The sequence below is a fragment of the Urocampus carinirostris genome, chromosome 10 (genome assembly GCF_059441175.1).
Source record: "Urocampus carinirostris isolate Australia breed hairy pipefish chromosome 10, RoL_Ucar_1.0, whole genome shotgun sequence".
NCBI classification, from domain to species: Eukaryota; Metazoa; Chordata; class Actinopteri; order Syngnathiformes; family Syngnathidae; genus Urocampus; species Urocampus carinirostris.
Window position 1 is genome coordinate 1,596,796 of NC_142358.1, and position 21,261 is coordinate 1,618,056.

Here is a 21,261-nt window from a genome sequence, read left to right on the forward strand (position 1 = left end):
TTGGGGAAGCTGGAAATAAAATGAATTGACCTTGAGGAAGAAATTTACAAAAATGAGCTCACCTCTTTCACCATGAAACTTTTTGCATGTTTTCACGGCAACAAAGATGTTGTCCTCATTTACCGGCTTGCCCTTCAGGGTGAAAAAAAAGTCTTGTCAAGCTCCCAGAGGAAATAGTTAGACGTTGTTTGGGTCTGACTTGATTTCGCTTTTTTCTTTGGGGATGGCTAGTAAATGTGCAAAATAAATAAAAAAAAAAGCTATACATTGATGTTATGCCATTTTTAAAAACAAAATACAGCTTTTGATATTCCCATGGAATTTAAAATAAATAGGGTTTCTCAATAAAGTTAACTTATATTTACCCATATATACTTATGTGATATACTTACCGTAAATTCCGGACTATAGAGCGCACCTGATTATAAGCCGCACCCACCACATTTTAAGAGGGTATCCGCTTTTGTACTTACACAAGCCGCACCTGTATATAAGCCGCAGGCGCCCACATTAAAACGTGTAACATAATCACAAAATTAACTCCTACTTTTAACCCGCGATTTTGGTTTGAACAATTTTATTGACACTAGTAACATCAAATAAAACTGAACATCAAGTACACAGTACACAAAAACCACAGCCGGCAAAATGATTGGAAAATGATACCGGTATTTAAGATTTGATGCAGACCTGCACAGTCTGGGTCCCGTTAAAAGTAATCCAAGGAAAAAAAGTGTATATTTCCAAAGGTAAGGGTGGTAAAAATATATATCCACTCTTGTCTGCCGTGTCCACAAACACTCACCTTTACCGGTCCCCACTTCCCGTCATCCCCCGCGTCTGTTACGCCTCTTCTTTTTAATTGGTTAGTGCAAGACTTATCAGAATAAGTGTCCAAAATAAATACAAATAAATACATTACAAAAATATACAGTTGCAAATACATATTATACATGGTTACACATATTTACAAAGAAAGACGGTACACCGAGAGAGTTTTCAAAGCTTTAGTAATAATATTATAACTTTCATCCCAAACCGTGCCTGTGAAGGGTAGCAACACGCTACTAAGAACACGCTCGCAATATAGTTAACGGGTCTGTTAAAAAAAACGTACCGTACATGTAGAAATCACGGTAAACCGTTCTCATCTTCCTCCCTATAGTTGACGTAATCAGGGGTGTCCCCCTTTAGTATGGGAAAGAGACTTTGTCATATAGACGTTGTCCCACGCTCCCTTATTCAAAAACATGCTAGCATCACGCTCGCAAGGTAAAGTTTGCGTGCAGTAGCTATGTTTCCTTCTTTATCAGACTGCTCGATTGCGTTTAGCTTGCAAGCTGCGTCATGTGCCTTGAACTCGAGCGCTGTTAAAAAAATTACATAAATAGGCCGCATCACTGAATAAGCCGCAGGGTTGAACGTTTGGGGAAAAAAGTAGCGGTTTGTAGTCCGGAATTTACCTCATATATCATAGTTTTTGTACTTGAATGTGTTTATTGAATCTTATTATTATGATCCTTATTTTGGGGGGTTTTAGAAATTTTTTATACAGTGACCTTGCAAATCATTAAAGTTGCTTTAAATAATAATAAATAATACATATTATTGACTTATTCACTGCCAGCGATTTTCTCAGCCACAATCCTGCCACTTTTTGAGGATTTTGACTGATTTTTGAAGACCCACAGAATATTTAGTTTTATGACTACATAAACATTGACCACATCTGAAGAAAGTTTAGACCCTCTTCCATTAAAAAGAAAAGTTCTAGTTTCTTTAGTTTTTTAAGTAACATGATTCAGAATTAGGGATGGTTTGAGGAAATTGTCCGTCTGACTAAAAAAAGGAGAAAAAGCACTTTTTGTGCAATGAGGAATTTCAAGCAGATTGGTGACTTTGAGGAGTTTTTTTAAGCTTTAGTGAAATCACAATAATCTACACAGTTGTTTACTTCTATAAAACAATAAAAGCAACACTAAAAACAAGGTGTTTGATAGTAAAAAAAATAATATATTTATAAACAAATGAACACTGAACAAATTACAGCTTATGAACAAATGAACACTTATGATCAAACTTACCTAATGGTGTGTGCATGGTTGTGTGCGCACGTGTGCCCAAATTAGGGTAATTTTTTTGTGTGTGATATAATGTTGAACATTTTGCTGGATGTAATGGCACATGACAGGATGAGCACCACATTCTAGTTTCACTACCAAGGCCCCTGCGTGTGCAGACACGACACCTCCGTGTTGGCGGGGACTTTTTGCCGGTGGCTGTCAAACTTTCCAGCCTGTATCTTGCCATGTTGCCATCCAGCCTACTTTCTTGGTCTGTTTTATATGGTGCCCGTGGATTGCGTGGCTCACCATCTTCTACCTACCCTCTCTCATCCTCGTCTCGCTTTTTGGACCACACCCTCACTACCCTGTGTATGAAATCCAAAAGTTTTTTAACAGTGTTGTGGATTTCTGGCCCTATACAAGACATATGCGTTGAACATTGCAAGTTGCATAATATAAGCAACAGACTTTTGGGACCAGTTTAGGGACCTTTTTATGAAGGGGTAGTAGGCCACATTTTGATCAAGCCTATCCACGCCATTCGTGTTGGAGTTATAGACGTTGACACATGGCTTAAACTGGGTCACTTTTGTTTTGTGTCCCCTCTGCCACACCTTAACCATTTCAATTTCATTTTGGTGACAGGTTGTCACCATTTGAACAGTTTTTTTTATCCTGCCATGCTACCACCACCATCACCTTGTCCATTGTGCCGCACAATGTTTTCCCCTACCCTCAGGTCAGACTTTTTCATCTCCCGGATGATTGCTGGCTCTCCCCAGTTTTTCCTGAGAGTTCCACTGACGTTTGTCTTTGCTTGCATTAAACTTATAGAAAGACACACAGAATATAAAAATTGGCCATGTAAACAGTATAACCATGACCCTGGAGACTGTCAAGCAGAGAAAATACTATCTATGGCAGAGTACTGACTTTACCGACATAAGGCCGCAAGTTGAAGCAGTACCCTGTCGCAGAGTCACAAAGAATATATGATTTAATGCCGTATTTCACCGGCTTTTGTGGGTTATAAACTCTAAATGATCCAACCCACCAACCATTCAACCAACCCAACCCACAAACCCGAAACACCCGCCCACCAACCCAAACCACCAACCCTGCTGCTGCACCACCTGAGGCCACAGGTCCGCCACGCCATCGACCCTCTGCAATTTGCCTACCAGGAGAAGGTGGGAGTGGAGGATGCTACAGCCTACATGCTACACCTCTCTCACCCGGACAGGGGCAAGGGTGCATTTTTGGACTTCTCCAGTGCCTTCAACACCATACAGCCTCTGCTACTTAGTGGTAAACTGACAGAGATGGGAGTAAACTCACAACTTGTAGCATGAATTACGGACTACCTGACAGGCAGACCCCAGTATGTGAAACAGGGGGGGCTGTACATCGGACACTGTGGTCAGCAGCACGGGATCGCCGCAGGGGACCGTGCTCTCTCCGTTCCTATTCACCCTGTATACGTCGGCCTTTCAGTACAACTCTGAGTCCTGCCACGTGCAGAAGTTTGCTGATGACACTGCTATCGTGGGATTTATCAGAAGTGGGCAGGAGGAGGAGTACAGGAAATTGATTCAGGACTTTGTCCAATGGAGCGACGCTAACCACCTGCACCTTAACACCACCAAGACCAGGGAGATGATGGTGGACTTCAGGAGAACTAGAACTCACCCAGTTCCTGTAACTATCAAAGGAGAATGTGTAAAATTTGTCCAGACCTACAAATACCTGGGTGTGCAGCTGGACAATAAACTGGACTGGACTGCCAACACAGAAGCTCTATGCAGGAAAGGTCAAAGCCGACTGTACTTCCTCAGAAGGCTGGCGTCCTTCAACATCTGCAAAAAGCTCCGGCAAATGTTCTATGAGACTGTTGTGGCAAGCGCCCTTTTCTATGCGGCAGACTGTTGGGGGGGCAGCGCCAAGAAGAAGGATGCCTCTCGTCTTAATAAACTGGTAAGAAAAGTGAGCTCTGTTGTGGGCACAGAACTGGACAGCCTGACAACTGTAGCCGAGAGACGGGCACTGAAAAAGCTGCTGTCATTCATAGACAATTCATCACATCAACTACACAGCATACTCTCCAAACCGAAGAGCACCTTCAGCAACAGACTGCTGTCACAGTCTTGTTCCACGGACAGACTGAGGAGATCATTTCTTTTTCATGCCATGAGGCTCTTTAACTCCACCCGGGGGAGTAAAAGCCCACATTAAACCCCAACCCAACATTTGCATATTACCCTACTTTTATTGCAGTGTGTATTTTATGTAGCACTATTTAAATACTCTATATCAACATGTTACATTGGGTATTTATGTATTCTATTTCTTTTACTTTATTATTATTTTATTTTCAACACAAGGATACTGCTGGAAGTGTGAATTTCCCTAGAGGGATGAATAAAGTATTTATCTATCTATCTAACCCACCCAACCTAACCCCCCAACCCCACAACCCACCAACCAACCCACTACCCAACCATACCAAACCCACCCACCTACAAACCCAACCCACCAAACACATTTAAAACACATTTATCAAGTGACAGAACAATGTATTCATTTATGAAACAAATATCAAAGACAAACCATTATTCGTTAAATTTCTCTTTTCTCCAAATTTAAAAGGAAAAACGTTACATTAATAAGCCTGTACCAAAAAAAAAAACTGATGATACCCACACATTGAGGTTTGGGCTTAAGTGCTGTTGCGCAATGCTTAGCCCGGGGAGATTCCTCAGGGTCTGTGCACAGCTCAGTCATGGCTGTCAGAGTGGGACCGTTGCCGTTGTTCCAAATAAACAAGGCCACCTGTCCGGATAAAAATTCAGGAAAACGTGTGAAAAAGTAAGCAAAATAATTGGCAATTTAGGATACTCTTTAAAATAATAGAAACATATTAAATTACAACAGTAATGAGAACACACCTCGTGTTTCAAGTCGATGGTAAAGTCCGATTTTAGGGGCTCGTTTTGAACTTTGTTTGCAAGCCTTCAAAAAAAAGTTTCCAGGGGAAATTAATTATCTCCAAACAAACCGTAAACTTTAGCTGACTGACCGGAGCAGCAGTGGGATACTTAAGGCCCACGCGGCAGAAAAGTCAGGATATTTAAAGAGCACAGGGTTCTCTGCAAAGGCATAGTGATGGATGATGGTGGATTCGGCGTCGTGGATCGGCTTCCCCAGGAACCATTCCTGATTAAAAGAAAACGTTGGTCAATCTCCAAATTCTGTCCAAGTTCAATGGAAAGCCCCCAAGACAGGCATTTTTTTTAGCCATTTAGAGGCTCTAGCGACTTGCTGTCAGAGCCATTATCAAAAAAATTGACAAAACTGAAAACAATGGTAAACCTTCACGGGAGTGGTCGACCAAGTAAGATTACTCCAAGAGTGCGATGACGTCTCGTTCGGGAGGGTTTTAAAAAAAATAATAAATTAACGGCAGGCCTCGCTGGCCTCAGTTAACATGACTCCACTATAAGAAAGACACTGACAAAAAAGGGGCATCCATGGGACTGTTCCAAGGCGAAAACTTCTAATGTCACGAAAGAACACACAGTCGTCTCACATATGCCAAAAAGCATCTTGATTATCCTCAAGACTTTTGGAGAAACATTTTGTGGACTGATGAGTCAATTGAGCTTTTTGGAAGGTCTGCAGTCAGTTGCACTGGCGTAAAAATGGCACAACATTTTACAAAAATGCCATGATGCCAACAGTAAAACATGGTGTTGGCAGTGTCATGGTGTGGAGCTGCTTTGCTGCCCCAGGACCAGGACAACTTGCTGTGGTAGACAAAATGATGAATTCTGGTGTTTACCAGAAGATCCAAGGAGAATGTCCGGCCATCAATTCGAGTCATCAAATTCAAATGTTTTTGGATCATGCAGCAGGACAACAATCCAGAACACACCAGCAAGTCCAAAAACAAAAAAACAAAATGAAGGTTCTGGAGTGGCCAAGTTAAAGTCTGGATTTAAATGTAAGTGAGATACTGTGGTGTAACTTTAAACGAGCAAGTCATGCTAGAAAAGCCTCCAAAATGGCAGATTGGAAACAATTTTGCAAAGAAGAGAGGGACAAAATTCTTTCATGGCTTAGTGAAAGACTCTTTATCAATTATCGGAAACGTTTGATTTCTATTATAGCTGCCATAGGTGGCCCAACTTGCTATTAGCTTCCGGGGGCAATTACTTTTTCTATTCTTCTAAACCAAAATCTGCCATCGTCTGTGCCAAGAAATAGCATATTCGTCGCCTACACCAGGCTGAGTAGTTAGCGGATCCGTGCACAGTTCTAAGGTCATGGGTTCAAATCCAGCCTTACTGTGTGGATTTTGCATGTTCTCTTTGTACTTGCGTGGGTTTTTTCCGGGCACTCCCGTTTCCTCCCACATTTTAAAAAAATGCCTGTCAGGTTAATAGGCTGGTCCAAATTGTCCCTGTGAATGAGTGAGTGAGTTGTTTGTCTCTCTGTGCCCTGTGTGTGGCTGGCAACGAGTTGAGGGTGTCCTTCTGTACATCCAACTCAAGTGACAGTATCCTCTAGGGGTAGTTAACGAGTTAATCCATGAGTACCTCCGCAAACATGAGTGAATTGCGTGTGACGTCTTGTATCCTCTTTCACACCTGGTGACCAGTTGTGGCATGCACACAGGAGGATCAAGTCACATTTAGTTGGAAATATGAACAATCTCACAAAAACATCTGATTTCAACCAAAAAATGGGCTTTGAGTTGTGCAGTGTGAACCTAGCCAAAGATGAACACATGAGCGATCTGAATGAAGCTGCAATGATGACAAAAGCCAAGAGATGCTGGCAGCGACAGAAATCGTTACACATTTTGTACAGTTCTCCAATAAATTTCACAAGAAAATTGAGTTTCTGACTTCATTGTCATATTTACACCTGCCTGCTCTTCACCCTTAGACAAAATGCAATTCCAGTTGGTATAAATGGTATAAAGTTTGCTTTTGACCCACATTGAAAGATTTTTTAAAATAAATCACAAGCCTGGAGACTATTTAATTGGCGGCGGCAGAGATGCAACAAACGCCTGTCGACTGTCACAGCGAGGGAACAGATGGCAGAGTTTTTAATTGAGCAGACGCTTTGTACCTGAAGCTGACTTGTTTTTTTACGGTATTTTCGAAGGAAAAGACAGCTTACTTTCTTCTCGTCAAACTTTGAAAGCGCTCCGACGAGCTTCCTCATCTTTACGGTGGTCTCCTCTTCCAGGAACACGACCCACGAGGAATTCTTCCCGAAGAAATGAGACAGGCTGAAGAGAAAGAAATACATTGTTAAGAGGCAGTTCTTCCTTTTCACCCGACAACCCTTTATGTACCATTTGGGCAGTAAGAAAAATAAATCAAATTTATGTTAACCCCTAATTTTTAAAAGTCAGCTTCTCTGGAAACGATTGCTTGGTCGTGGAAAAAAAAGGAGGGCATGGTAAAAAAATGATGGTTTTGAAGAAATAGAGAGCTGAAAAGGTTTGGGGAAAAGTCTGATTCAAGGCTTCATTGCTTCTCTCTAAGGTCATGTGGTTGGATCAGAGGGAAAATTATGGCCCGCGGGCAACATAGACCATGTCTGGTCTTTTCATCCGGCTCGATAAACGAAAATGGTAAAAATAGAAGTAAAAGATACGGTAAAAAAGGAATCCTAATGTTGTTTTGGTGCCACACTTGTCCCCAGTGTCCCTTCATGTGATTCCCGTCCATGAAAAATATATCTTTAATGGAGTTTTTTTTGTATTTGCTTTTTTTTTTTTAAATAAGTTTTAATTATTTTATTAAGGTATTATTTAATTTCATGCAAAAACAACAACAGAAAGAAAATAAGGTCAGTACTGAATATAGTCCTTTGAGTATTGTACCATATATGTTGACAAAGCAACATGGCGGCGCGCATGGATGCTGCTGCAGCTAGTTGCTCTCCAGCTAATCTTCTATTTATTGCCGTTCTCTGGTCTTTTTTGCTTTCTTTTTTGGACACATGCGTGGCCAAAAATACTTACAGTAGGGACGAACTTATTCGGTTGGGTGGGCGTCTAAATTTCGACTTTCGGGCACTTTTTACACCGCCTATGCTATACCGAGCGAACTTCAAAGAGATCCGGCATCCTTGTGGACAACTATTCCTCCTAATAAACGACGACAACGGCGCTGTAAAGACAGAAAACAGAAGCGTGGTTGCCGTGCGGGTAGATGTGTGAAGCGTGCGAAGTCTAAGGAGCAAGAAGGACGCAAGGATGTGACTGATTCCACCATTCATTCCTCGCCGGACAACCGACGCTTTAAACTCAACGCTCACGAACGGCCCCAAAGGCGACATCTTTTGACGATCTCTACAAAGACTACAAAGACTTCAGCTAAGTCAAATGATTCAGCAAAGCTAAAATTTGGTCTTTTAAATATTAGATCGCTTGCTCCTAAAGCTTTACTTGTTGATAACATTATTCGTGATTATAAACTTAACTGTATTGGTCTTTGTGAAACTTGGTTACGCCCGGATGAGTATTTAGCGCTAAATTATGCTTCACCCCCCTGACTACGAGAGTAGCCATGTAGCACGCACGGTGAAAAAGTGTGGCGGTGTCGCGCTCATTTCTGAAAAAACACTCAAATTTAATCCTCGTACCTCTAATAATTACAAGGCGTTTGAGGCTCTTGAGATGCGGTCCTCTCTTTTGTCAATTTATGTAATAACTATCTATCGCGCACCTGGGCCATACAAAAGTTTCTTGTACGAATTTGCTGAACTTTTGTCTGAACTAGTAACCTATGCAGACAAAATTAAAATTATGGGGGACTTTAACATTCATATGAACTCCCCACTCAGTTCACTTACTATTGCGTTTAGGTCTCTAATTGATGCATTTGGTTTTTATCAACTGGTTGATTTGCCAACCCATAAAGATGGAAACACGCTAGACTTGGTTCTGACTCGAGGAGTTTTAACCTCAAACATTATGGTGTTACCGTGTACTACCGTTATCTCGGATCATTATTTAGTTACATTTGAGGTGCTAGCTAAATGTAGTGTTGAAAAAGCTGAAGTATTTAGCGGATGCAATATAAGCACGGGCACAGTTTCTGAGCTCTTTGAACTTCTTCCTGGAGCAGTTGCGTCCTTTCCTTCATACAATGGCTCGATTGACTCACTCATGAATGAGTTCAATACTATCCTGAATAGTGTCCTAGATTCAATAGCGCCCATAAAGCTAAAATCACGTCCTAAAAGACGCACGCCTTGGTTTACTGATGAAACTAGAACCCTTAAACAAGAATGCAGGAAATTGGAAAGAAAATGGCGCGCTACCAAGCTTGAGGTTTTCCATCAAACTTGGTGTGACAGCTTGTTAAAGTATAAAGCGGCCCTTGCCTCTGCAAAATCGGCCAACCTTTCGAAGGTGATTGCGTCTCAAAAGAAGAATCCCAAAGTCCTTTTTGAGACTGTAGCATCGCTTACAAGGCAACAGACTATCGCAGATAGTTCGACGCACTCTGCTCATGACTTAATGGTCTTCTTTACTAAGAAGATTCAATGCATACAGGAAGAAATTGCTAAAGATATTATTAATACCACACATATTAAAGGGCTGAAATCTACAGAGGCACGACAGGGTGGCTGTCCAGGGAAATTGTCCAGTTTTAGTGAACTGTCACTTGATGATCTCAAACAGGTGGTGAATGCGGCCAAACCGACAACTTGCCAGTTCGACCCGCTCCCAGGTTCACTTATTAAAAGTCTTTTTGGCGTCCTTGGACCTTCAGTTCTAAATATTATAAACATATCACTCTCCTCAGGTGTAGTTCCAGCAGCTTTTGAGTCCGCCGTTATCAAACCCACACTGAAACGACCCAACCTTGATCCGGAAATCTTAAGTAATTATAGACCTGTGTCAAACCTACCTTTCCTTTCTAAAGTACTTGAAAAAGTAGTGGCACAGCAGCTGAATGATTTCATATCCGAGAAAAACCTTTTTGAATCCATGCAATCAGGATTCAGGGCTAAATACTCTACTGAGACAGCTCTGATCAAGGTAACAAATAATCTCCTACTGGCAATGGATTCTGGCGCTTCATCACTTTTGCTGCTGCTGGATCTTAGTGCTGCTTTTGACACAGTGCACCACAATTTCCTACTAGAACGGTTGGAAAAATGGATTGGTCTCTCAGGAACCGTCCTCTCGTGGTTCAGATCCTACCTCTCAGATAGGGCGCACTGTGTTAAATATGGCGAAATGACATCTGAGCCCTTTGGTGTTACCTGTGGTGTTCCGCAGGGTTCAGTGCTTGGCCCCCTTCTTTTCTGCATTTACATGCTTCCATTAGGTGATATTATTCGCAAGTACAATATCAGCTTCCACTGCTACGCAGACGACACTCAACTATATCTTCCGTTGGAGGAATCTCCCACACTAAACTGTGGAAATTTGGAGGCCTGCCTCATTGAGATAAAAGAGTGGATGTCACTCAATTTCTTGCGTCTTAACTCTGAAAAGACCGAAATGTTAGTCATTGGTCCATCTAAATTCCGTGACTTATTCTCAAAAACTGCTGTGAACACTTACAAATGTCACATCACACAGAGTGACTCAGTTAAAAATTTAGGTGTCATATTTGACCCTGATCTATCCTTTGAAATGCATGTAAAGAAAATTACTAGAACCGCTTTCTTCCATCTTCGTAACATTGCTAAAATACGTTCAATACTGTCTCAGTCGGATGGGGAAATTATAATTCATGCGTTTGTTACCTCCCGTCTCGATTACTGTAATGCACTACTCTCTGGTCTCCCGAAGTCTAGAATCAAGTCTCTTCAGCTGGTACAAAATGCCGCAGCGAGGCTTTTAACTAGGACAAAAAAGTACGATCACATAACACCGATTTTGGCTAACCTGCATTGGCTCCCAGTTAGCCTTAGATGTGATTTCAAGGTTCTCTTAGTATTATCCAAAATCATACATGGACTTGTTCCCTCTTATCTTTCAGATCTGATTTGCCCCTATGTCCCGGTCCGAAGCCTACGATCTGAGAGTGCCGGTCTTTTGGTGATCCCAAGAGCAAAGAAGTGTTCTGCTGGTTCGAGAGCGTTCTCCATCCGGGCACCGGTGCTGTGGAATGCTCTTCCCCCTGAGATCCGATCTGCAACCTCAGTGGAAATGTTTAAATCTAAACTTAAAACTCACTTCTACTCCATAGCATATGAATAACCTACTCTTCTCGTCGGCTGAAAAATAGTCTGTGTAATATAGTGTAATAATCTGTGAGGCCCTTTGAGACTCTTCGTGATTTAGGGCTATACAAATAAAAATGACTTGACTTGACTTGATGAACTGTATCTTACATTACTGCATGAGCTCATGTTTTGCAACACAACCCAGTACATCTTTTGTCATTATCTTACTCTGATTACTTCCACTGAATGGAATCAGCTAGGGATGAATAGTCTGGACAGTAGCTGCTGATAGCCAGCCTGAAGCACACTTCCAAATGACCATCACTCATTGTGGATCGGTATTTGTACTCAATAATCTTCATATGGGAAAAGGCTGACTCACATAAATAAGTAGAGCCAGATAATGTAGTCAACTGCGTAGCATATTTCCAGTGTACTTTTCCCCTATAAGTCTCATCTTCCCCTCGAGACAAGTTTATGCTTCCAATTCCAGAATTATGTTTCAGTGGCCTCCTAAGCTCTCACAACAATGAGAGTGATTTGAGTTGGGTTGGGCCTTAATTATTTATATTTCATTTAATCTAAAACATTACGAATTTTCCTAGATTGGTACCAACATTAAAATAATGAAATGTTTTAATTCATATTTCCATGTAAGCTGTATAAAAAGTACAAAAATGGTTTGTAAAATGATGACAACACTAGGGTAAATAAATAAATGAAATAATAACGAATAACAGTAAAAAAGTCACGAATATGTAATAAAAGTGTATACAATAAGGGTCTATGATCTGCTACCATACAATGATGGAGGAGTTTGTGTGTCCTAATGATCCCAGGAGCCATGTTGTCTGGGGGCTTTAAGCCCTTGGTAGGATCACCTTTGACAAACAGGTTCTTGGTGAGGGGCCAGACAAAGAGCAGATCAAAGACCCCTTATGAGGACAAAAAACTCTGGCTCATGATTTCTCTCGCCCGGAAGCAAGTTACCGGGGCCCCCCTCCAGAGCCAGGCCTAGAGGTGGGTTTGCCGAGCGCCTGTTAGAAGGGCCTTCCCTCATGGAGTCCGGCTGGGGACAGCACGAAGGGACAACGTGGGTCCCTCTTCCTATGGGGTCACCATCTGTGGGAGAGACCAAAGGGCTCGGGTGCGTAGAGAGATGAGTAGCGCTGATCCCCAGCTGCAGAAACTGGCTTTTGGAACAAGGAATTTTATCTCTCTAGCAGGGAAGGAGCCCGAGTTGGTGTGTGAGGTTGAGAAGTTTCGACTACATATAGTCGGACTCACCAGCACACATAGCTTGGGCTTTGCTACCAGTCCTCTTGAGAGGGTTTAGACTCTTTTCCGCTCTGGAGTTGCCCTTGGCAAGAAGCAGAGACATATTGTGGACATATTAGTTGTGCTACGGCTCAGGGCCTGTACGATGGGGTTCACTGTTGTTTGTGCTTATGCACCAAATAGCAATTGAGAGTACCCACCCACCCTTCTTGGAGTCCTTGGAGGGTGTGCTTGAGAGACCATCCCATGGGGACTCCCTCGTACTGCTGGGGGAGTTCAATACACCCGTGGGCAACGACAGTGAGACCTGGAGGGGTGTGATTGGGAAAAACGGCCCTCCTCCCCGACCTAAACCAAAGTTGGGTATTGTTATTTGACTTCTGTGCCCGTCGTGGCTTGTCCATAATGAACACAATGTTCCAATATACGTAGGGCAACCGTCAGACACGTTGCCGGTCTCTGGCGGTAAGGGATGCCATCAAGCTAAAGAAGGAGTCTCATCGAGGCCTCTGGCCTGTGAGACTCTGGAAGCAGCTGGCAGGTATCGGCTGGCTAAGCAGAATGCGGCTTCAGCGGTTGCAGAGGCAAAAACTTGGGAGCATGGGAGAAGTATTACTAGGCCATGGAAAGCAACCTCCGAACAGCTTTGAAAAAATTGTGGTCAACCATTCGGCGTCTTAGAGGGGGGTAAGCAGTGTGTCAGAAACACTGTATATAGTAGAGATGGGGCGCTGCTGACCATGACCCGGAACGTTGTGAATTTGTGGGCAGAATACTTTGAAGAACTCTTCAATCCCACAAACGCGTCTTCCTAGGAGGAAACAGAGCCAGGGCACTCTGAGTTGGGCTCTCTTATCTCTAGGGTTGAAGTCACTGGGTGGTAAAAAAGCTCCTTGGTGGCAAGGCCCCAGGGGTTGATGGGAACCGCTCAGAGTTCCTTAAGGCTATGGACATTGTTGAAACACCTCAGCGACATTGCGTGGACATTGGGGACAGTACCTCTAAGCTGGCGGACTGGGGTGGTGGTTCCCATTTTTCAAGAAGGGGAATCACACTTCTCAGCCTCCCTGTAAGGTCTATTCGGGGCTACTGGAGCGCAAGGTCCATCAGGAAGTCGAATCTCGGATACAAGAGGAGCAGTGTGGTTTTCGTCCGGGCCGTGGAACAGTGGACCAACTCAACACACTCTGCAGGGTCCTCGAGGGTGCATGACAGTCTGCTAATCTGGTCTACATGTGTTTTGCGGACTTAGAGAAATAATTTGACTGTGTTCCTGGGGAAGCCCTGTGGGGGGTGCCTCGGGAGTATGGTGTACCTCACAGTCTTATCAGGGCTGTGCGGCCCCTGAATGCCCGGTGCCAGAGTTTGGTCCTCACTGCCGGTTGTAAGTCAGATTAGTTTCCAGTGGGAGTTCATAACTTTTAAGGAGAGAATTTCTAGGCGCAGCCATGGTGGGGAGGATGTCCGGTTTGGGGGCCTCACCATTGCATCTCTGCTTTTTGCAGATGATGTGGTGCTGTTGGGTTCCTCAAGCCGGTATCTCCATCTCTCACTGGAGCGATTCGCAGCTGAGTGTGAAGCGGCTGGGATCAAGATCAGCCCCTTCAAGTCCGCGGCTATGGTACTCAGCCAGAAAAGGTGTGGCGTGCTCACTCCAAGTAAGGGATGAGAAGAAAATGGAGAAGTTGTTCACAAGTGAGGGTAGGACGGAACGGGAGATCGACAGACGGATCAGTGCAGCATCTGCTCAAAAAATACGTTTAAATCAGGCTTTAATAGTTAAGCTGCCCAATATTTATTGGCAGATCATTTGAAAAGGATTCTTTGCTTTGTTGTAGATACATCCACCAAGTGGAGGAACTCAAGGAAGTAAGACAAGCTAAAACCATTGAGAGATTAGAAAACAAAGACCATGGAAATAAACTCAAATTTGCACGAGGGGGCCATTAAAGAGATCGAGCGCCACCTAGGAAATGAGTACTATAAATCTAAGCAACTGGAGATGCTGGTTGATTTCAAAATGAACATGTTGAAGAGGTAGTTAGATCCAAGAAATGTAGTTTTTTTTCCCGTACTCACTAAGGCAGCAGGGGAAGGATGCTCCAGTCTCCCTCATTATCCGATAACTGGTGAAGTAGCAAAACTGCTGGATCTTTCTGCAAGAAAACAAATAGTGGGATCAGCATCCAAAAAACAAGCAAATCTTTGCTTCGAATAATTTCTATCATACCATTGCACTTGTTTTGAAGCGACTAAACTTAGCATTGATCCATATTTGTAGGTTGCAACAGATTACTATCATCAAAGCGGCGCTGCCACGAGCGGCTGCCTTTTCCAGCAGCTGCCCTGTTGTTTTATTGTCTGCTCCTATCTTCGGTGTTTTTTCTTCCCGTTTTGACAACTACACTATGGATTACTTCTATCCTATGGACATGGGTTTTAACGCACAAGAATTGCATGTATTTCAACTCCTTGCCCTGAGGAATTCTCGTCCCGGCGTGATGAAGGGGCCCATGGTGGAGGAAGAGCCGAAGCTAGCGAAGCGGCTAGCGGCGTTATAAGTCTTCGGTACCATCCGTAATCATGGTAAATGCGAACTCACGACCAAATAAGATCATCGAGTGCTTTTTGAAAACATCGAAGCGTACAGGGAGCGCAGTTGCTGTGTTTTGCTGAAACATGGCTCACGTTTAGCATTCCGGACGCTAACGTGTAGCCACCCGAAGCTACCCGGAGCAATCCGGCTTCAACGCCGCTAAACAGACACACGAAAGCCGGGGGAATCGGAGAGGAGGCGGAATTGCTAACACGAAGTGGTGTATCCCTGGATTTTCACAAAGAAAAGTTTTCCATCTGCCGCAGGGATGTCGAATTTTTGGACTGGCGTGACGTCATCCACTTCGCTACCAGCACCCCTCGGGCATCATGTTCATCTGTTAATAAACAACAGGGTAGACTGCTGGAAGTGTGAATTTCCCTACAGGGATGAATAAAGTATCTATCCATCTATCTATCTATCCATCTATCTATCTACTAGTATTCTTTTTATATACAAAGTACAAAAGGTATTCATTTATGGTATGATTTAGTTTACGACGTTAAAAATGTCTGTAGAGCATTCAATGTTGGGTCAGTATTCTGATTTGCATTGGGGGGAAGGCACCTTCAAGTCCACCTTCCACTGTTTAACTCACCAAGCTGGACTCCAATATGTTGCAACAGCCATTCTGACTACACGCACAAGCAAACCTTGTTATGAAAATTGCAATGTCAGAAAATGAAAAAATGTCAAACATGTGACTTGAATACTATGTTTAAATCTAGTTTTCAAAGCTTTAATAATAATATTATAACTTTCATCCCAAACCTTGTCTGTGAAGGGTAGCAAAACGCTACTAGAAACACGCTCGCAACACAGCAAACAGCTCTGTTAAAAAAAAACATATCGTACTTATAATGAGCATGGTAAGCCATCCTCATCGCTTCTCGGCCTTTTGGCTAAGATCAAGTGTAGTAGCCGATTCTGTAATTCATAACGAAATTGTGAATATGCTTGTCGGCTGCCGGCTGCGGTAGTGGAACTGAGTAGGATTAACTGCTCACGGCATGTGACGATTGATTTTTGCAATCCGGAGATGGAATAAGAGCTTGCTCTGTCCACTCCACGCATTGGCCCGGTATTGCAGTACCTCCGGGAACGGTGCATTCGCAATGATCGCAGCAAGGCTTTTAGGCTAGAACCTTAGCTTGGCCTTTTGGCTGAGAGTAAGAGTCCCGGCTCCTTGGCTTTGTAGCGTATTATGAACTGACCGATAATGGATAATTAATAAAGAAAATAGAACAATAACCCTTAAACGCTCTCGAGCAGACTTCTTGGCTCTCGGAGTCACAAGTAGACCGCATTTTCCGAGCGCAGACTCCGTACAGGAACATAGGGGGAAATCAAATCGGAGAGATAAGAGCGTGCAAGCCCATGCAAACATTTATATGTTAATAAGAGAACCTTAAAGTCACATCTTAAGTGGAATGGGAGCCAGTGCAAGTTGGCCAATACAGGAGTAATATGCTCAAACTTTTTGGTCTTAGTCAAAAGTCTAGCTGCCGCATTCTGAACCAGCTGCAAACTTTTAATGCTAGACATCGGGAGACCAGAAAGCAATACATTACAGTAATCAAGCCGAGAAGTAATAAACGCATGAATTAAAATCTCTGCATCTGATTGGGACAGCATCGAACGAATCTTCGCAATATTACGGAGGTGGTAGAAAGCTATTCTAGTAATATTTTGCACGTGTAACTGAAACGACAGATTTAGATCAAATATAACACCTAGATTTTTGACCGAGTCACTATGGGTGATATTACATTTGTCTAGGTTCAGGGTAGTGTTTGAAAACAACTGACGACAGTGAGCTGGACCAATAATCAACATTGCTGTTTTTTCTGGGTTAAGGCGTAAAAAATTATTTGACATCCATCTTTGAATCTCAGTAAGGCAAGCCTCCAGATTTCTACAACTTAAATGTCCAGTTTTTTCCAGTGGCACATACAGTTGACTGTCATCTGCATAGCAATGGAAACTAATATTATACTTGCGGATAATGTCACCAAGCGGGATCATATAAATACTAAAAAGAAGGGGGCCAAGTACAGAGCCTTGAGGAACACCACAGGGGACATTAGATTGTTTAGAGGTCAGATTGCCATAGTTAACACATTGCATCCTGTCTGACAGGTAGGACCTAAACCACGAGAGTACAGTTCCTGAGATACCAATGCGTTCTAGACGAACCAATAATATGTTGTGGTCGACCGTATCAAAAGCAGCGCGGAGATCCAGCAGCAGTAACATTGATGAGGCACCGGAATCTATTGTTAAAAGGAGATCATTGTTTACTTTAGCCAGGGCTGTCTCAGTAGAGTGATTTGCCCTAAATGCTGACTGGACAGTTTCAAAAAGGTTATTTTCTGACATGAAGTCATTTAGCTGCTGTGCAATGACCTTTTCAAGTAATTTCGCAAAAAATGGCAGATTTGATACTGGCCTATAATTACCTAGGCTTTCTGGGTCAAGGTTAGGTCGCTTAAGCGTGGGTTTAATGACGGCAGACTTGAAGGCTACAGGAACAATACCCCGAGGATAACGATATATAAATAATATTTAAAACTGATGGTCCTAAGATCCCAAACAGATCTTTCACGAGTAAAGCTGGAAACGGATCAAGCAGGCACGTAGTTTGTTTGGCCCTACTGACCATCTGTGTTAAATTATCAAGGGACAAATCATTGAAACTGGAGAATGTTTCTGAGCAACCGCCCACACAGTCCATACCTAACACCTCCACATCTTTGATATAGGAGGAGGAAACAGAGCGTTCTTTTAAAATTTCATTCCTGATTAGTTGAATCTTTTTATTAAAAAATTCCATAATGTCATTAGGAGAATAAGTGCAACCATTTGGGTTAGGTTGTTGTCTGGTAAGTTTCGCCACTGTGTCAAACAAAAATATCGGATTATTCTTATGTTCAACAATAATTTTAGAGAAAAACGAAGCTTTAGCTGAGGCAAGAGCTACTTTATATTTCAGCAAACTGTCACACCAGGCCAGTCGAAAAACCTCCAGCTTAGTAGTGCGCCATTTTTGTTCAATTTTTCTGCAACTTTGTTTGAGTAACCTAGTTTCTTCAGTAAACCAAGGTGTATTCTTCTTGGGTCGGAATTTATACGTTATGGGCGCCACAGAATCAAGAACATTAACCAAAGCAGTATTGAAGTTCTTTGTAAGTGAGTCAACAGACCCAGTGTACGAAGGGAAGGCTGCAGTTACCGTAGGTAATAATTCTTTTAAGGCTAACACCGTTTTAGGGCGGATATTGCGACTGCTAAAGCCTAAATTTTCCTTATCACAGTAAACATTAAACAGCACCTCACATTTAACAAAATAGTGATCAGAGATGGCATTAGGATACGGTAACACTGTAACATTTGAGGCTACTACGCCACGGGTCAGGACGAGATCTAGAGTGTTCCCATCTTTATGAGTGGGCACATCGACTATTTGATTGAAACCAAATGTATCAATCAGTGACTTAAATGCAATTGCAAGTGAATTTGATGGGGAGTTTATGTGAACATTAAAATCACCAATAATTACAACATTGTCCGCATAAGTTACTAAGTCTGTTAACAGTTCCGAAAATTCTTCCAAAAAATTTGAGTATGGTCCAGGTGGGCGATACACAACAACTAAATAAATTGGTGTTGACATTAAGGACCTCATAACAAGTGCTTCAAACGTTTTAAAACTAGTAGGGGTATTGGGAGTAAATTTCAACTTATCTTCCGATATAAGAGCAACACCTCCACCTTTTTTGCATGGTCGTCATCAAAGTCATCTTCCTTAGATCTGGGAAAGAGACTTAGTAATATAGACGTCGTCCCACGCTCCTTTATTCACAAACACCAGCATCACGCTCGCAAAGGAAAGTTTGTTTATAGGAGGGGCGGCACGGCGGAACAGTGGTTAGCGCGTGTGCGGCACAGTTCTAAAGTCACGGGTTCAAATCCAGCTACCGGACTTCCTGTGTAGAGTTTGTATGTTCTCCCCGTGCTTGTGTGGGTTTCCTCCTGGCACTCCGGTTTCCTCTCACATTCCAAAAAACATGCATTTCAGGTGAATTAGCCGGTCCAAATTGCAGGGATGTGATTTGACTAAAGTGAAATTATCTGAAAATTAGGCGGGGGTCTGGGGGCCGCGGGCACCCAGCTAGGTCCAGGGCAGTGCCCTGGTGGGGGGACAAGTGGGGCGAAGCCCCCCGGAGCTCATGGGATTTCCGTGTTTTTAAGTACTTTCAATGCACTCAGATGACAAAGAAATAGACAAAACAACAGCATAAATTTTCAATGTATTTTGAACTATCCCATATAAAATTACAGTTTAAGTCAACTCAAAATCAGTCACATTAAAAAACATTGGACTGCCTTTGCTTTTAAAAACTATCACTGAGAATATCATCATATCTAACTCATGTGATTACTAAGTTAACACATAAATCATGTTCAAGAGTTCAAATTTCATGAACAAATAATTGTATCATGACCAAATGAAAAGTAACTCATATTAGAACATACCACAAATGTCTTTGTTATAGCAGAAGATGTTATCTATAAATGAAAGTACTGTAGTGGGTTGTACATAATTCACCCACGGAACCATTGTTTAGTTAGCAAGTTCCTAGGGGGACTCTTAATTTGGCCGGTTCTAGCCACTCTCGTGTTTGTTTTGTTATTGCCAGTTTAAATGTCATTAAAGCAGCTTTCGTTGGCACCTTTGTTTGACACTCCGCCTACGACTCCCGTCTCTGCTCGCTACATTGGATCACGTCGGGGTCACCAACATTTGTAGATAATTCCTTCTCTAACCAGTCCCATCGAAACTTGTTTTTTACGATCTTATCAATTTCTTTAACTCGCGGAGCATCTTTGCGTTCGATCTCGGACATCTTTCTTTAAACACTCGGCAAAAACGTGTAAGAAATGAACAATGGCATACTCCTACGCCTTTATAACAAGCGCGTTTATTGGTCAACACGGAGACTTCAACAAATCGCAAGTACGTTTCATTTCAGTTACGGAAACACTAAAACGGAATGCTGTCGAGACGAAATCGTTTTTTTTACCAATTAAAAAATCGGAAATTTTAAAATTTTATTTTTGGAGATAAAAAAGCGGAATTCCGTGAATTAGCGGAAAAATCACATCCCTGAAATTGTCCCTAGGTGTGAATGAGCGAGCGAGTTGTCTGTTCCCGTGTGCCCTGCTATTGGCTGGCAACCAGTTCAGGGTGTCCCCTGCCCACTGCCTGAGGATAGCTGGGATGGGCTCCAGCACCCCCGCGACCCTACTGAGGATAAGCGGTGCAGAAAATGGATGGATGGATATTTATAGGAGAAGCTGGCAGTACAATTGAAGATCTGAAACGTCATTTATTTTATTTTCAATTTTCCTTTTGTGGTTTAGGGTTCTGTCTTTCCTGCAAGGAAAAATAGAACTAGATAAGTACAATAAAGATGCAGCAGACTCGTGTTTACAATACACATTTATATATGATATATTTGTATTGTGCTTTCGTTTTTGTGCAAATATTTTGTTGTTTCCCTTTGTTGATCAGTAGTTGATGTTTTTTTGTGACGCGCCTAGATAGAAAGCCACAAACAAACATTTATCTGCTCATGAAGTATTAGAGTACATTTAAACAAGTATTTTTAAATGAAACTGTTTAAGATTGCAATTCAAAAAAAGGAACCATTATTATTAAAACATAGTAAAACAATTTTTTGTTCCACTGGCAGATAATTTTCACCCATTAAAACAAATATTTTTGCTATTTTACTAAAAAAATAAGATAAAAATATCTTAAAACCTCAAAGAGGTTAAAATCACATTAAACCCCAAATTAGAGCAAAACGTTTAAACAAGGAATTGGTGCAGAAGATGTTTGATTGACAGTGTCCTTTGACAGATATGTGTATATGTATTTTTACACATTCGACAACCCGATTATTGAGTATCATGCAGGTGACTCTCTCTCTTGTTCCTACTCTTCCCCTCCTTTTCCGTCCTCACTAACCAACCAGCACCTTCTGATTGGATAAGCGAGATGGGGGCGGAGGCACTAACACAGGAACAATAAGAGAGAGAGGCAGCTCA

At 42.3% G+C, this 21,261-nt stretch overlaps 1 protein-coding gene and 1 pseudogene across 1 annotated transcript in view; one reads left to right on the forward strand and one right to left on the reverse strand.

The window, feature by feature from the left end:
• b3glcta (beta 3-glucosyltransferase a) overlaps positions 1-21,261 on the reverse strand; it is a 103,004-nt gene that overhangs the window by 46,076 nt on the left and 35,667 nt on the right. Inside the window, exons 6-11 of the mRNA XM_088345855.1 lie at positions 14,631-14,707; positions 7,254-7,365; positions 5,143-5,279; positions 5,012-5,075; positions 4,767-4,895; positions 63-132 (exon numbers count right to left, since the gene is read on the reverse strand). Coding sequence (XP_088201981.1) covers positions 63-132; positions 4,767-4,895; positions 5,012-5,075; positions 5,143-5,279; positions 7,254-7,365; positions 14,631-14,707 — 589 coding nt within the window. The remainder of the gene's footprint in view (positions 1-62; positions 133-4,766; positions 4,896-5,011; positions 5,076-5,142; positions 5,280-7,253; positions 7,366-14,630; positions 14,708-21,261) is intronic.
• On the forward strand, positions 16,030-16,262 carry LOC148357452 (U2 spliceosomal RNA; annotated as a pseudogene).